The sequence below is a fragment of the Mercurialis annua genome, linkage group LG8 (assembly GCF_937616625.2).
Source record: "Mercurialis annua linkage group LG8, ddMerAnnu1.2, whole genome shotgun sequence".
NCBI classification, from domain to species: Eukaryota; Viridiplantae; Streptophyta; class Magnoliopsida; order Malpighiales; family Euphorbiaceae; genus Mercurialis; species Mercurialis annua.
The window spans coordinates 38,330,340-38,348,497 of NC_065577.1; the positions used below are offsets into that span (position 1 = coordinate 38,330,340).

General features: G+C 29.3%; 4 protein-coding genes across 4 annotated transcripts; all 4 read left to right on the top strand.

Annotated features, from left to right (window-relative positions):
• The first annotated feature begins 1,113 nt into the window (after positions 1 to 1,113).
• Positions 1,114 to 1,933, top strand: LOC126661216 (uncharacterized). Its single transcript, XM_050355032.2, has 2 exons — positions 1,114 to 1,737; positions 1,865 to 1,933. Exons 1-2 carry the CDS (start codon positions 1,114 to 1,116, stop codon positions 1,931 to 1,933), a joined length of 693 nt encoding a protein of 230 aa, XP_050210989.1.
• Positions 1,934 to 6,795: 4,862 nt separating this feature from the next.
• On the top strand, positions 6,796 to 7,725 carry LOC126662039 (uncharacterized). Its single transcript, XM_050355925.2, has 2 exons — positions 6,796 to 7,419; positions 7,547 to 7,725. The coding sequence occupies exons 1-2, from the start codon at positions 6,796 to 6,798 to the stop codon at positions 7,613 to 7,615; spliced, it is 693 nt and encodes a 230-aa protein (XP_050211882.1). The 3' UTR covers positions 7,616 to 7,725.
• Positions 7,726 to 11,445: 3,720 nt separating this feature from the next.
• On the top strand, positions 11,446 to 12,234 carry LOC126662040 (uncharacterized). The gene is made up of 2 exons (XM_050355927.1): positions 11,446 to 12,069; positions 12,166 to 12,234. The coding sequence occupies exons 1-2, from the start codon at positions 11,446 to 11,448 to the stop codon at positions 12,232 to 12,234; spliced, it is 693 nt and encodes a 230-aa protein (XP_050211884.1).
• Positions 12,235 to 13,216: 982 nt separating this feature from the next.
• Positions 13,217 to 14,012, top strand: LOC126662041 (uncharacterized). The gene is made up of 2 exons (XM_050355928.2): positions 13,217 to 13,855; positions 13,944 to 14,012. Exons 1-2 carry the CDS (start codon positions 13,217 to 13,219, stop codon positions 14,010 to 14,012), a joined length of 708 nt encoding a protein of 235 aa, XP_050211885.1.
• The last annotated feature ends 4,146 nt before the right edge of the window (positions 14,013 to 18,158 follow it).

The following is an 18,158-nucleotide window of genomic DNA, read 5'->3' on the forward strand; positions in this document are numbered from 1 at the left end:
ATTTTAATTATTATATTAAACAACAATTATTGTATCTAAATATTAGCTAACTTAAACTACTTTTAATAGAATCACAATATTCACTTATTTTATAGAATTGTCTACCATATCTACCACTACCATAGTAATTATTATTTTTCTATTATAAAAAAAAGTCAATTACTAGGTCAATTACCATGAATCACGATTTGTTTTACATTTGATCACTTTATGTTATTGTTTAATAAATTAATTTATAAATATTTATGATTAGAAAATATTTATAGTTTATGAAAATATATATGTTACATCTAACTGATTTATTTATTTTTCTTTTCAAATTAACAACTAAAAGGAAAAAAATTAGCAAAATAGACAAATTTAGCCGATCTTAAAAATTGATAAATTGAAGTCTAAAATTTATTTCTAATAAAAACTCTAACTAATTTAATATTTATTACAAGTCACATTACGAGTCACGTGCGTAGCACGTAATTTGAAACTAGTGATAAAAAAAATTAAAAAAACACTATAACTACACTATATAGTATATATACGCTAAAAAAACATCAGTCTTACTAAAAATATGATTAAAAAAACACCAGAAAAAATATTCAGAAATTTTTTTATAAAAAAATTAAAATTATTAAAAAGTAAAAAAAATACTTTAAAAATTTAAAAAAGTATCTTTAGTAAAAAAAAAGTATAATCTATAAATATCCTTGAAAATAATGTAAAATTTCTTTAATTTATTTGATAAACTCGATTTTTTATTTTATTTGTTATAAACTCGTTTATTTGAAGATTTTTGCCTGTTTAATTGAATCTATTGGAAATCTTGAAATAATAAATATGTGTATTTTTTTTTCAACGGAAAAATACCCAAATAAATATGTGAAGTAACAAGTAACCAATATAGTAGTAAACAAACCGACTGGGGAAATGCCAAAAATCATGGTCTTGAATATCCAAAAACCATAACGTTCCCATAATCCCATGTGAAGTTTGACTTCGACCTTTCTACTTCCTTAAACTGACAGTATCATCATTTCACCTATATATATATATATATATATATATATATATCAAGAAAATTAAAACATTACCATCATTTTGTGTATACACTGAAAAACAATGGCGACAACTTCAAATTCGAAAGTGAAACTGAAACTTCTGATTGACAAAAAAAATCAGAAAGTTCTTTTTGCAGAGGCAAACAAGGATTTCGTAGATTTCCTATTTAGCCTCATGTCTTTTCCACTAGGAAACGTCATTAGGCTGCTTACAAAAAATAACATGGTGGGCTGTTTAGGCAACCTTTATGAGAGCATTGAAACCCTAAGTGACACTTACCTTCAACCAACGCAAAACAAGGACTCCATTTTGAAGCCAAAAGTTCCATTTCCAGCCACTCAAGCGCCACTTTTGTTGCCAAACTCTGAATTTTCCAGTCAAAAGGTGTACTATTGTCCTAGAGGTTGCGCTTGGCGAGTGGCTTTTGACCAAGATGTGGCTTGCCCCGGTTGCCAGAGCAAAATGTCTAGTATAGCAGCGGTTGTTGCTACTAATCATGCAAAGCAAGTGGCCAGCAACGGAGATGGTACTGGATTTGTGAAAGATGTGGTTACTTACATGGTGATGGATAATCTTGAGGTGAAGCCGATGTCTACCATATCTGGTATTACTTTGATCAACACCTTCAGTATCCGGGATTTAAGTTGTCTCGAAGAGAAAATGGTTGATATCGGAGTAGATGAGGTATATATGTTTAAATAAATTTACTTATTTTTATCCATTTCTGACTACTGTTTTTATATTTGATTATTCTACTAGTAATTTTTAACAAATGTAAACTAAAGTTTGGTTTTTATTTGGTGTTTGTTAGGGTTTGAAGCTTCTTCAGGTGGCATTGCAGGCCAAGAATGTGCTGACAAGTGTTTTCCTCAAGGCATGAAGTTTGTTTTGTTTTGGAATTGGAAATGAATGTTTGTTTGGCAAGTAATCTTGCTAGGTTAAGTTATGTTTATCTTTTTTTGTTTTTGGTTTAAGTTATGTTTATCTTGTAATCGTGTTCTTGTTTCTTTTTCTTTAATCTGAAATTTTCATTCCAGTGAAGCTTTTTCCGTTCTTGTTTTTGTTTTGATGAAAATGCATGTACTCCGTATGAAAAGCCATAAGATATGGCAAACACTAATCAATCTTTCAAATTTTTTGCACAAAAGCGGCACACTTTTGATAGCATATTATAGGCTACAATTTTAAGGGATGGCCAAAAAAGTCACAAATTCGAGAATAAAATACAATGCGAATTTTTATAGAAATGCAAACTCGAATAATAAAAATTCCTATTAAAAAAAAACACGCCTTTTGTAAAGCAACTAATAATAACATCCTCTTTTGTCGAAGCTTGATTCTTGTTATATTCTATGATTTCTTGGCTAATAAATCTTTAACTCTAGCTTCACATTATGGAATTGGTTGTTCTTACTTTTGCTAGATTTTGTTGTAAGAGCATCAATAGTGCTCATTATTATAAATAGCATTTTTTTTTAAATAGAAAGCATCATTTATATAAAGAGTAAAATTTTAAATTTTAGTCTAATGGACTCTTTAAAATATAGCACTTTATTTTTTTTTAATAAAAATTAATTTATTTAATTATTAAATTTATTTTCTTTTGTTATACTTTTATTTTTATATATTTATTTTGAAACTAGTGATAAAAAAAACTAAAAAACACTATAACTACACTATATAGTATATATACACTAAAAAAAACATCAGTCTTATTAAAAAATATAATTAAAAAAACACCAGAAAAAATATTCAGAAATTTTTTTATAAAAAAATTAAAATTATTAAAAAGTAAAAAAAATACTTTAAAATTTTAAAAAAGTATCTTTAGTAAAAAAAAGTATAATCTATAAATATCCTTAAAAATAATGTAAAATTTCTTTAATTTATTTGATAAACTCGATTTTTTATTTTATTTGTTATAAACTCGTTTATTTGAAGATGTTTGCCTGTTTAATTAAATCTATTGGAAATCTTGAAATAATTAATATGTGTATTTTGTTTTTGGGAAAATCTATTTGGCCCGAATATTTTGGACACAATTTGGCGAGAATGATATTTTTGAAATTAAACCCATTATGAGGGCATCTCTGCAAAAAAAAAAAAAAACTATCTACTTATCTAATTGTTTTTCCCAACTTTCAATGCTACTAATTATTACTCTTATTAGTACTAGTATTAAATACACTTATTATTAGAATGGTCAAACTATATTTATAGAAAGAATTAAATTGCCGATTTAATTTCTTTATTATACACATAATTTATTGTTATAAAAATATTTAAAAAAGTCCATATTAATAAGTAGAGAAATCTGAAGTGTTGAGTATTAGATTTTTAGGGCACATATGAATTCAATTTAAAACAATTAATATAAAAAATAGTACATAGCAAATTTTTTAAATAATTTTTTAATTCTCTTTAACACTTCTTCAATATAAAGTCAATAAAAAATAAAAAAATTATTTTATAAAACTTGGAGAAAATCGTCTCATGTATACAATTTAATACGATTACATCGATCTTTCTTTCCTAACTTAAATGATTAAATTATACTCACGATCACCTTAAAAATATTTATAAAAATAATACTATTATTTATAAGAAAATTTTATATTAAATTGTCTAATTTTATACAGCTTAAATTTTTCAATCTACTTAAAATAAAAAAAATTAAGCATGAATTTAAATTTTAAAGAGGGTGAATTTGATTCAATATTCAATATAAAGTATTTTTTTTTTCATATGATAATCTCATATTTAAACAATTTGTATTCGGGGTTAAATTTTATAATATTTTTAATTTTAGGTTTTGAGGATAGTTAAATATTTTAGGCCTACTAGTGTAAAAAATTATGAACTTTAGCGTGTATTGTAAATTTATTATGAACTTTTAATTTGACAAATTAAATCTGAACTATTAGGTTTTTGCAATTTTAGATCTTGAACAATTTTCCGTTAGAAAAATACTAATGTGCACATCGGAATAACCATTGTTTCGGGGTCTATATCAGGTTTTTTCTGAAAGAAAATTATTTGGTGTTAAAATAAAAAAAGATCAAAAGCTGGTGTTTTAATTTGCTAAAATTAAAAATTTGTATTAAATTTACAAAACACGTTAAACTTCGTGATTTTTTACGCTTTTAATTTAATATTTTATAAAACTTATGGCAACTTCTAAAAAGATCATAATGATACTTAATGAAGTAAACTCAATTTTGCATAATAATATGATGAGTCGAGTCTAATGGATTCACCTACTGAAGCGAACCTCAAGAATCGCCAAAAAATAAAAAGTCAAGACGAGATTAATCTAGAACAGAATCCATACAAATATTGCTCAAGAAGCAATGATCGAATCCCACAACATTTAATAATCGTGGATACTCTGTAGCATACTAAGATCTAATACGGATTTTATTCGATAACTTATAATCTGAATTCAACTACAATACCGATGATCCAAGAGATTCTATAAGACTTATCTTCTAGAACAACAAAAAATGAATTCATATTTGGACTCATATCCCTAATTTGAATTTCCTATTTGGATTCTATTAGGTAAGTGAAAGGAAATGAAAAGATTAAAATATTATTTTATGAATTTTTGGATATTTAAAGTGATTTTTAAAGAAGTTAAGCTTAAAACTGCTAAAATAATTAAAATAATTATTTTGAAAGCTCCGAAGTATTAATTTTGAGTTTGATATTCATACAAAATTATTTGGAAGTTATTCGGAGAATTTGAAATCGAAAGTGATAAAAAGTCGGTTTATGCTCGAAATAGTTTATTTACGAAATTGCCATAAAGGTAAAATTATAATTTTGGCCAAGTCTTTCTATATAAAGCCACCATATTCTTCATTTTATTTTCACCATTTTTGTTGAAGTTTCCAAGCTCCCACTTTTCCTTTATATACATTATTTCGAACTCTTTCATTAATACTTTTTAAATAAAAGACGTTAATCAATTATCGTAGATTATTAATCTATCGTTTGTTTTACGATCAAAAGAGTTTAAAAGTGTTAGTTTCCATATATTTTTTAAAGTATTTAAATTTCAATTAATTTTTTTAAATTTAATTTTAAATATTTAAATTTAATTTTTGAAATACTTTTTGTATTTTTAAAATCAATCGGAACAATGAACTAGAACTATGAAACCAAGAATTGAAAGGATGGATTTGCAAGTAAAATCTATTTTTGGCTTTATTTTGCAAATAAAATTTTATTTTGACCGCATCTGTTTTATTAGGAAACTCTTTTCTTCATTATTAATATATTAAATCGTACTCTTATTATATTTAAAATTTTACTATCCATATTTGAAATATTTTTTCATATATTTCAAATATGTACTCTAATTTCAAATATTCTATCATCTATAGTTATAAATTTTAAAGACCTATTACATTTAATAAATTATTTTTTATAAACATAAGATTATATCAGAATTGTTGCATAATGCTTATATCGTTTGAGTTATATCGATTAAATATTATATTTTACAGTGAAAAAATTGGTTATCACATTTTTAATAATTATTTGCTTTATTTAACTTGAGTCGAAGTCAAAGAATTCAAACATCGTTCGATCTTGATAAAACTTTGTAAAACACTACGGAATTTGAGTCGAGTTCAACCTTGGTCTAATTAGAGTTTGACTCGACTTCTATATAATCTTAATTTGTAAATGCTTATTGATTTGATTATTAATTTATTTTATCCTAACATGTACATGTATTTTGTATTCTATTTATTACCAATAATGACATAGTGTTATTATTTATTGCTTTTGAAATTTTTGAAAATTTATTTTATTAAATATATAAGTATATGGCCCCTTCAAAAAAAATATTCAATTTTGATAAAATATATTGTTATTTTTAAATGTTCATTGATGATTGTTAGATTTTCAAAATTATATATAATTTATCTAACAAACTAAGGTTACATTTTGTATAAAATAAAAATCAAACAATTTTTTAAGTATATTATTTTTTTGATTTTTGTATTAACTAAAATAAAAAAAAGTATGACATGTTTTATAGTTTTAAAATTAATGAACATTATAAAACTAATATATATTTAAAACATGCTACGATTTATAATTTTAATCTTAATATTGATATTTATAAAATTATTATATGCATATAAAATTATATATCGTTTAATCATAAGAGAAAACGAAGAAAAGGAATAAAATAGAAAAAGAGGCTAATTTTCTAGTAACAAATGACATTAACAGTTATTAAAGTCTAGTCTTAATTAGTTTGGATATATGGCATTGCTTCTTTTTGTGGTTATCCATTAAAACCCACATTAATTGACAATCAATTCCACCAAAACAAAAAAATGCCGCTTAATAAAATGGATGGAATTTAAGGGCTGATTAGCAAATTAAAAACATTTGTGGCCATTTTGTGTCCATAGTTTTTCGGGCCATTTAGCATTGCCCTTTTTTTTTCAACGGAAAAATACCCAAATAAATATGTGAAGTAACAATCAAAGGTTTAAGTAACCAATAGTAGTAAACAAACCGACTGGGGAAATGCCAAAAATCATGGTCTTGAATATCCAAAAACCATAACGTTCCCATAATCCCATGTGAAGTTTGACTTCGACCTTTCTACTTCCTTAAACTGACAGTATCATCATTTCACCTATATATATATATATATATATATATATATATCAAGAAAATTAAAACATTACCATCATTTTGTGTATACACTGAAAAACAATGGCGACAACTTCAAATTCGAAAGTGAAACTGAAACTTCTGATTGACAAAAAAAATCAGAAAGTTCTTTTTGCAGAGGCAAACAAGGATTTCGTAGATTTCCTATTTAGCCTCATGTCTTTTCCACTAGGAAACGTCATTAGGCTGCTTACAAAAAATAACATGGTGGGCTGTTTAGGCAACCTTTATGAGAGCATTGAAACCCTAAGTGACACTTACCTTCAACCAACGCAAAACAAGGACTCCATTTTGAAGCCAAAAGTTCCATTTCCAGCCACTCAAGCGCCACTTTTGTTGCCAAACTCTGAATTTTCCAGTCAAAAGGTGTACTATTGTCCTAGAGGTTGCGCTTGGCGAGTGGCTTTTGACCAAGATGTGGCTTGCCCCGGTTGCCAGAGCAAAATGTCTAGTATAGCAGCGGTTGTTGCTACTAATCATGCAAAGCAAGTGGCCAGCAACGGAGATGGTACTGGATTTGTGAAAGATGTGGTTACTTACATGGTGATGGATAATCTTGAGGTGAAGCCGATGTCTACCATATCTGGTATTACTTTGATCAACACCTTCAGTATCCGGGATTTAAGTTGTCTCGAAGAGAAAATGGTTGATATCGGAGTAGATGAGGTATATATGTTTAAATAAATTTACTTATTTTTATCCATTTCTGACTACTGTTTTTATATTTGATTATTCTACTAGTAATTTTTAACAAATGTAAACTAAAGTTTGGTTTTTATTTGGTGTTTGTTAGGGTTTGAAGCTTCTTCAGGTGGCATTGCAGGCCAAGAATGTGCTGACAAGTGTTTTCCTCAAGGCATGAAGTTTGTTTTGTTTTGGAATTGGAAATGAATGTTTGTTTGGCAAGTAATCTTGCTAGGTTAAGTTATGTTTATCTTTTTTTGTTTTTGGTTTAAGTTATGTTTATCTTGTAATCGTGTTCTTGTTTCTTTTTCTTTAATCTGAAATTTTCATTCCAGTGAAGCTTTTCCCGTTCTTGTTTTTGTTTTGATGAAAATGCATGTAGTCCGTATGAAAAGCCATAAGATATGGCAAACACTAATCAATCTTTCAAATTTTTTGCACAAAAGCGGCACATTTTTGATAGCACATTATAGGCTACAATTTTGAGGGATGGCAAAAAAAATCACAAATTCGAGAATAAAATACAATGCGAATTTTTATAGAAATGCAAACTCGAATAATAAAAATTCCTATTAAAAAAAACACGCCTTTTGTAAAGCAACTAATAATAACATCCTCTTTTGTCGAAGCTTGATTCTTGTTATATTCTATGATTTCTTGGCTAATAAATCTTTAACTCTAGCTTCACATTATGGAATTGGTTGTTCTTACTTTTGCTAGATTTTGTTGTAAGAGCATCAATAGTGCTCATTATTATAAATAGCATATTTTTTTAAATAGAAAGCATCATTTATATAAAGAGTAAAATTTTAAATTTTACTAATGGACTCTTTAAAATATAGCACTTTATTTTTTTTAATAAAAATTAATTTATTTAATTATTAAATTTATTTTCTTTTGTTATACTTTTATTTTTATATATTTATTTTGAGAAAAAAATAAAAAAAAATTCCAAAAATAAAAAAATAATCCTCATGTTTTAATTTGAAATTATTTTTTAAAAATAAGGAATAGAGAATAAGTTTGAGTCTCCATATGTAAAGAGTCAAATTAATTCTCTATTTAAAAATTATATTATAGAAAGTCCATTGAACTTTTATTTTAATGTTAAACTTTTTAAAATAAAATAAAAACTCTTTTAAAGAGATTTTTTGAGATGCTCTAAAATATGCAAGAGTCTTATATTAGTCATTTGTCGACTTTTATGGAACAGTTATGAATATTTTATTTCGCCTCATTTCAATAATTCAGCACAATTTTTCAAATAAACGAAAGTGACCTAGTAGTATTAGTTAAGAAATTGCTAAACCAAACAAAATTAAACTAATATGGTGTTTAAAAAATTAATTTTAGTTCAAATTTCAAAGTTTAATTTTAATTTAATTTTAAATTATTCTTTTTATTATTTAATTTTTTAATCAATAGGAACTATGAGTTGAAGTCAAAACAGGCCGGAACCAAAACCGTCTGGCTCTGAATCTGGCTGAAATTGTCCAGGAGGTGGTTCGGGCTGGATCATATTATTATGAGAAAATTAGCCCTACTACGGGCTTGGTCCTTTTTATTATAATTTTCACGGTCCCAAATATTCATTTAACATATTACGGGTTTCAAAAATTTCTTTTGACTTTAAAATTATTTCTTTGCACAAATACAAATTTTAAATTGGCAAAATACAAAGCCCTTATTTCTAATCAGCCACGATCAATTGCATGTTTCCTTTTCTTCTTGATCTTTCATAGATTCTCGCCACAATTATCTCCATCTTTTCATTAACCATATCTTTTCCATTTTAGTTTGAATTCAGATTGCTACTCTCATATATGCTTTTTTCCCAGTCCGGTTGCATAAACTCATCGCTTCCGGTTATCCGATTCTCTCTTCTCAAATCATGCCCACCCATCACCAATAACTTCGGTCGCCCCGTTTCCAATTTCTCTCGGTTCTTTCATTTCAGACTCAAATACATACGCTTCACCTCTCATTTCAATTCTCAACAAACCGTTCGCCGATTCTCAACTTGGCTGTTTCGAACTAACCAGGTATAACCCACTTACTACTCTAATTAGTTCATCATTTTGATGCTTTCTGGCTTGTATTATATGATTTTTTTTTAATTATTTGCAAGTTTGATACTTTAGGTGACCATTTGAAAGATTCCATCTTTTAGCTGTGTTTTCAATCATGGTTTTGTGGATAGTGGTCTGATTTAGACGCAATGATGATACACCTTCGTTTGTGGTTAATTATGTGTAAACCAATGGTTAACTATGTGTAAACTGACAGTTAACCAGTGTTTTTCTTTTACAGAAAAATGAAGCATGCTAGCATACTAGCAATATTGACAGCGATGAGGAGGTGGAATCGAAACCAAAACTGAAGGGGAGGCAGAAGGATTAGATATGTTGACAGATTGAAAGATTTAGATTTAATTTTTTTTATTAAATGAAAAAAGTTGTAATTGTCAAACATATATTGTATTTAAGTTACCGGTTAGTTAACTTTTTAGGTTTAATGTGTGGTTTGTAAATTGTATGCACTATATATGTAATATCAATAAATGTTAAGTTAACTAATAATATCCTATTAGTTAATTGCATGTTAACTTCATAAAACATGAATATATATTGATAATTACTTTTTTTTAATTACAGTTAACTAATATGTGACTAATAGTTAACTAACAGTTATTGTTATAAGTATGGTTATTTTTAAAATATTTGAAATTTGATGTTCAGTTGTTTTTTTGTTATATTTGAATAATTTTAAAAATATTTAGGGGGTAATTATATGTTTCCTAACGGTTAACTATTAGTTAACTATACTTGTGTTGGTTATCTAAAACATGTACTTATCATAATGTTAATTTTTTTTTATTAGTTAAAGTTAACTAATAAGTGATTACTGGTTAACTGACAGTTAACTAATTTGGTGTACTGTTAATTTTAGGATATATTATTGTTAAATTTATCTAAAAATGATTTTATGATGTTAATAGTTTTTTTTATTAAATTTAATTTATTAATGGTTAACTACATGTAAACTGACAATATATCAGTTTTTTTTCACAAATAAATGAATTTATATTGTGTATTCATATTTGTTAATTGTTTATGATGAGTTGATGAATTTCTTGTTTTGCTGGATTTTTTTTGTTTCTCAAATGCTTGTTGTTTTTATTTTTTTAATCATTTTATTTTTTTGGTTTTCCTTTTGCCGTTTATGGCATATAATTCAAATTAATTAATTCAGTTGACTAGTCTGAGTCTACTACGTCATTCGTGAGACTTATCACATTATGACACGTTATTAAAATAGTGGCACTATCGTAATATTATTATGCAAATGTGTAAAAAAGTAACAAATAAAATTACGATAGTGTCACTACTTTAAAAGCATCCACAATCGTTAGACTGTTTTTGAGTTTATAACCATACCACATCATCTTTTTGTTAAATCCATATTTTTTATACAATATCCACAACAATTAGACTTTAAAAGAACAAAATAAAAAATAAAAAAGAGGAGTGGGTCCCTTATTGAGCACTCACGATGGGAAGTGTTTAATACCAACTGGTTATTGAGTTTTAAACACTTCCCATTATGGATGCTCTAATAACGTGTTATAATATGATAGGTTAGAGAAGACGTGATAAATTAAGTCTATCTAAGAATTTTTTTTATAGAAAAAATTGTTAAATAGAGTGAGTATATTGCTAGTCTTTTCTACTAATTAATTGGAAATGGTGAAATAAATATGCGGAGAAGTAATCCAAGGAAGATACTATAATGGTTACAAACCCACGCCTTTTGGAATCCAAATCATGTCATAAATATTGGAAATCAAAACGTTTCCAGTTTCACCATCCCATATGAATTATGAAGTTCAGCCTTTCTACTTCTTTAAACTGATATATATATATATATATATATATGCTTCATATCTGCTATATAAATACGTTAAGAAAGTAAAAAAGTACCATCATTTTATGTACACACTAAAAAGCTATGTCAGAAACCACCAATTCGAAAATGAAACTGAAGCTTCTTATTGACAAAAAAGCTCAGAAAGTTCTTTTTGCAGAGGCAAGCAAGGGTTTTGTAGACTTCCTATTTAGCCTCATGTCATTACCATTGGGAAATATCATTAGGGTTCTAACAAAAAGTAACATGGTGGGTTGTTTAGGAAACCTGTATGAAAGCATTGAAACCCTAAGTTACAGTTACCTTCAACCTTCCCAGCACAAGGACTTCATTTTGAAGTCAAAATCTCCCCTTCTTCCAGTTGACACTCCTCTGTTGTTGCCCGACACTAATTCTGGTCATCCGAAGATGTACATATGTGATACTCCTAATCATTGTTATGTGACTTTTGAACCAGACACACCTTGTCCTACTTGTAAAACCTTAATGAACTATGAACCCACTTTTATAAGTTCCGAAAGTGATAAGCAAGTAACTGCCAAATATGGAGAAGGTGGGTTTGTGAAAGATGTGGTGACCTATATGGTAATGGATGATCTTGAAGTGAAGCCAATATGTACAGTCTCCAGTATCACTTTAATCAACACTTTTGGTATTACTGATTTGGGTTCTCTTCAAGAGAAAGTGGTTGATTTTGGAGTAGCTGAGGTACGTTCATCAGTCTCTTTCTGTATTGTTTAATTTCCGTCGTTAAATTGATGACTGCATAATTTGTTTCTCTTTTCGTTTTGGCATCTTTGCTAGGGTTTGATGCTTCTTCAGGTGTCTTTGCAAGCCAAGGATGTACTGACCAGTGTTTTCCTCAAGACATAATATATACTAATAAGTTTCTTGATTTGTTTTTATTTTTGGAAGATTAATATCATATTTAGGGTTGCTATATCTTTTGTGTAATGCTAGTACTTCTAAATTTTTAATGAATGGAGTGTGTCTTCTTTGCCTGGTAGTCTTTTGCAAATGGATGCAATAATATTGTTTCAGGTTTCGATCTGCATAACCGCAACTTGCCCAATTCAATTCTAAAATAAAATACACTAGATTGATAATGAAGTCCTTGCTTTGTTTCGAAAAAAATAAAATCAAATCAACGCAAGTGCCATTTTGGTCTAATAATAAATTACAAATTATTTCTATATTTTAAGTTTTAACTTATTTTAAAGATAGAGTATTTATATAATTTCATTAAAAACACAATTAATAAGAAAATGATTATAAATTCGTGAAAACTTAAAATATTAGTTATATTTTTTAAAAGAGTAAATCACTGTGATCACATATATAATTCACAGTTTGGTACATTTTCTATTAAAATTAAAGGATACCAAATCGTTAAAAGAATTAACAAAAATCCTAATTGTTAACGGAATTAAAATTAAAATTCCAAATTGTTTTGTTTTTAAAATGAGATATCAAATTGTGAATTATAACCTATGTGTGAGCTGTCAAAGCGATTTGTTTTTTTACTGTAATATTTCGTAAAATCATTTGAAAATGGCAAGGTGGATAGTTGTATTGGGACGAAATAGTATAAATCAGGTCTAATTGAATCGAGATCTGATGATCTTACTGGTTCAACTAACGGTTTGATTTTCAAGCAATGAACGTAAGTAGTCCTAATTCAAATTTGTATATATAAGTGCAATAATTAATAGAGAATCATTAATAATGGCCACCCGTTCCACTTTCCAATATGAATTTAAACCTTTCTACTTCCCAATGGAAAAAACACAGAGCCATCTTTTTGAATTATGCTATATAACTGTGGTTTTACATCACCATATTTATCCAAAAAATAATGAAACGGAAGACGTCTAATTCCAACGTGAAGTTGAAGCTTCTTATCGACAAGAAATCCAAGAAAGTCCTATTTGCTGAAGCAAACAAAGATTTCGTAGATTTTCTTTTCAGCCTAATGTCATTACCATTAGGAAATGTTATCAAACTGTTAACCAAGAAAAAAATGGTGGGTTGCTTAGCAAATCTTTACGGCAGCATTGAAACCCTAAACGACACTTTCCTTCAAGCACCCGATATTAAAGAATCCATTTTGAATCCAAGATCTCCATCTCACGCTATTCAAACACCACTCTTGCTAACCAACACTGATCACTTCTCCGCCAGCCAAAGTGTGTATTTTTGCCCTCATGGTTGCAGGTACCGAGCGGCTTTAGACCCAGAAGCGCTTTGTCCCACTTGCAACCGCAAAATGTCTACTGGGGGAAACTTCGTTGCTCCCACTCCCGATGGTGCAGAGCTAGTGGTTTCCGGTGCCGGAGGAGGTGGATTTGTGAAAGATGTGGTTACGTACATGGTGATGGATGATCTCGAAGTAAAACCTATGTCTACGATTTCTAGTATTACTTTGATCAACACTTTTGATATCCGGGATTTGCGTTCTCTTCAAGAGAAAGTGGTTGATATTGGATTAGATGAGGTATATGTATAAATAAATCACTGTACTTATATATTCAGTTGCCATTGTTTTTAAAAAGTAATACAATGGTTTTTGGTGTTATTGTTAGGGTTTGAAGCTGCTTCAGGTGTCTTTGCAGGCCAAGAATGTTTTGACAAGTGTTTTTCTCAAGGCATGAAGTTTCTTCAACTTATAATTTTCTTGGCATTGGATGGGAATGTTGGTTTGGGAAGTCATATCAGTTATGTAATGGTAGTTTTTTGATTGTGTTTTTTTTTTTCAATCTATTCTGTTTTAAGTATCTAGTCCAATGCAGTGTTTTTCCTTTTTAGATTTTTTTCCCTAATCTTTTTGGAGTATATGGGAAACTAGGTTCAAGTGAAAAATTAGCCTATAACTGAACAAAACAATTTCAAAAACAAATAACAATATACTATATTTTTAAGTTATTTTTAATTATATAAGCTAAGTTATAATTAAAATAATATTCAATTAAATAATTAAAATAATATTCAATTATGATATATTTTATTATTATCAATTAAACTATTATTTTCTTAATTGCTATTTGGATATTGTTAACCACATACTGTAAAATTACGAAACCAAATTATAATATTACTTTATCTAAAATATATTTATCAAGTAAATCTTAAATATTGTCAAAAAAAAGTAAATCTTAAATATAGACGTTTTAATATAATTTTTTCTTAATTAATTAACTATCGATTCGCGTGATATGAGAAGATATGATATGGATTTGGAGTTATCAAGTTTATCCAAAACAATTTTCAATGTTATGAGAAGATATGCTATGTATTTGAAATTGAAAAATGTTTTATAACCCACCATTTTAACCCAACTCTTTTAATCCATCTTACACGGAAAAACTGCATTGATCCAATTTCTCTTTAAAAGTGTATATCTCAATTTTTCTCTTTAAATTCATTCATTTTTTTATTGCCACTTCAGGTGGTACAATAAGAAAGGACAAAAGTGGTGGGTTAAATAGCATTACTCTTTGAAATTTATGAAGAAATTAGATGGAAAATTCGAATAATGGTAGTTTTTTAATTCTGTCAAAATATAAAAGCGTATGAATTAGACGAATTTTAGGTTCTTTTATGCCGAATTCGTTCATCTAAGTCTTTAATATTTTTATTTTCTTATATATATGTAAGCTTTAGATTATAGAGAAACAGTTTTTGATTGAATAGTTAAAGGATGAATCCTATTTTTGAATTCGGTATTCTGCGTGAATCAACAATTTTTTGATGCGTAATTCTGATAGACGTTGAAAGCTATAATTTTGAGATTAATCTACTTATCAACATATTTAAATTTTTATCTTATATTCTATTATTTCCGCTACGTCAGTTGATATCAAGCGATTTTGGGCCAACCAGTTTGAATTTAAATTAGACCGACTGGCTCGACCAATTTGAATGTAAATTAGATCAACAGTTTGATTTTTCATAAAAAGGAAAATATATAAAAAAACATATGAAATGGTAAATTATTCCATTGGTTGAATCGTAAAAGTCAGACTCATTTCATAAATCAAATCATTATTAAATATTTTATTAAATTAACACTTTTTATTAAATTAAAACTTTTATTGTAAATTATATAAAAATAATAAATCTATTATTTATTATCAAATAATTTAACTGATAATTAAATTTTGTTGAGAAGTAAATTGTTGTTTATCCCAATTCGGCCAATTCATCTACATCAACTTATTCCAATAAACTATTTTATTTAAAAACAAAACTTATTCCAACATATTGATAGGAGTAGAAATACTCCTATTTTCTAGATACTTTCAGGTCTTTTTAATGCGTATTTAATGTCAAATTCATGTTATTTGTGGTTCTTATTGTTATGTCCAAGTTTTTCAGGTATATGCATGAAAACGGATGATTTCGGAGCTTATTAGAGTGATTTTGGACTTGCGGAGGACTCGGGAAGCATTTGAAGCAAGAATCGGAGGTTTGGAGCCAAAATCTGTAAGTGCACGTCGTGCACGTTGGGAGCACGTTGGGAGCACGTCAGGGTCCAGTGTCCAGAACTTTGGAGATGGGAGAGCACGTCGTTGGGCACGACGTGCTTGAAGAAAACTGGGACCGCACGACGTGCGGTCTTGCTGTGCACGTCGTGCGGTGTGGAATGAAGAAGGGCACGACGTGCCCTTGACTCCTGCACGTCGTGCCCCCTTCGATAGCAGCCGGCGAAATTGACGTTTTAGCCCGTATTTGACTATTAAAGACCTGGGTATTTTGGGAATTTCACATAGCTCGAAGATTACAAGAAAACATAGTATAAATACCATTCTTAATCATTGTATTAGGGTTCGCGACTTTGTTTTTGAGATTATACCTTAGTTTATTACAATTTTAGTTTCGTTCTTCATTATTATCGCTGGATTTTCATTGTTCATTATTAGTTTACTTCAACCAAGGTACGATTGATATTAATTTCATACTTCAGTATTTATTTAAGCGCAGAATGAATTCGTTAATTATTGCTTTAAGTCTTTTTATTATTATGTCTAGCTAAACCCTTCATTGGGGATTATTAATCTAAATTATGTCTGTTTAATTGAATTGAATTTATGGGTTTTTGTTCTTGATGGGTTTTAATTATTGTGCTTAACGCTTAGCCTGAACTGATCACTTAGTCTACGCCTTTTGTTTTAGTTTTAGCTCGAGAGAGTAAAATTGGAATAGAACAATATAATTAAGAACGCAGGAGTTAATTGTGCGAGAGTGAATTAACGAGTGCGGGTTCTTTGAATTTGCTTAACAACCATTAAATTGAATTATACATAGGTTAATCATTGCGCGAGAGTGAATAATTAATCTAGTATTAGTGAGTTTAATGCTTTTGCCTGTAATTGCTCGAGAGAGAATTTTAGGTGCTTTAGATTAGTTCGAACCTCATCAGAACAATACAATCCATAGCCCAAATCAAGTAAACAGCATAACGAAGATTAATAATCCCTGCCTCTCCCATTTTTGTTAAAACACCGTTTGAATTACAGCTTTAGTTACTTTAAATTACAATTGTTAATTTTTGTCTTTTAATTACACAACAAACAAAAACTATCTTTTCGGCTATTCGAATCGAGTTCCTTAACTGGTTGTCTTTAGAAGCTTTCTCTGTGGGTACGATATCCGGACTTCGCAGTCTGTATTACAAGTTGGCATACGTACGCTTGCGTATTTTTACCAACAAGTTTTTGGCGCCGTTGCCGGGGAAAGTTTTTCTTTAACAACTAAGTTGGGATTGCTTGGCTTGTTTTAGTCTTTATTTTTCTTGTTTTACGCGTGGGGTTTGTTGATTTTGTTGTTTCAGGTACCCTTCTCTTAGTGTATGCATAATACACGACGCAAAGGACTACCGTTAGAACCGTTTCAACAAGACCTCACTACCTTTGAGCGAAGTGTCAGAAAAGCAACACACTCAACTCAAAGGAATCTCAACATGGAGAACGAAAACGATGCTCCTCCTGGATTCAACAATGCGGGTGATAATCGAGTGATCCCGCAGAATCAAAATCAGCAGAATCCGCAGAATGCTCAAGGACAGAACAATGAAGGGCCTCGAGTGAAAACACTGATGGAAATATTTCAGCCAAATGTGGGAAACAACACCCATGGCTATTTTGCACATCCTGTGCCGACTACCCATTATGAGATCAAGACGAGTGTCATTCAACTGTTGAAGGATAACTGCCAGTTCTATGGGCTGCCTAGGGAAGATCCTAACGCACATCTTGCAAACTTCTTGGAAGTATGTAGCACATTCAAGATGAACAACATGACTGACGACGAGGTATGGCTTCGCCTGTTCCCATTTTCTCTGAGGGATAAGGCAAAACAATGGCTTCACGCTCTACCTAGCGCATGCATTAATACTTGGTCCGATCTGGCGAAAGCGTTCTTGCACAAGTATTTCTCCATGGCAAAGACTGCAAAGCTGACCAGGGATATTATGCTCTATCAGCAACTTGATGGGGAATCAGTTCATGAAGCGTGGGAGCGCTATAAGGAGATGCAGAGGCAAGTTCCGCATCATAACATCACTCGGGAGAATCTGATCCAAACCTTTTACAATGGAGCAACTGAATTGGGGAGAAGCACGATTGACGCAGGCGCAGGAGGGTCTCTGATGAGAAAAACGGCGGATGAAGCATTCGATCTGTTAGATGAGATGGCAGTAAATGGCTGTTTTTGGCCATCTGAAAGGGCGAAGGCACCTGCGCAGAGAGGAGTTATGTCAGTTACTGCTGAGTCTGCAATGGAGGCTTTAAAATCGAAGA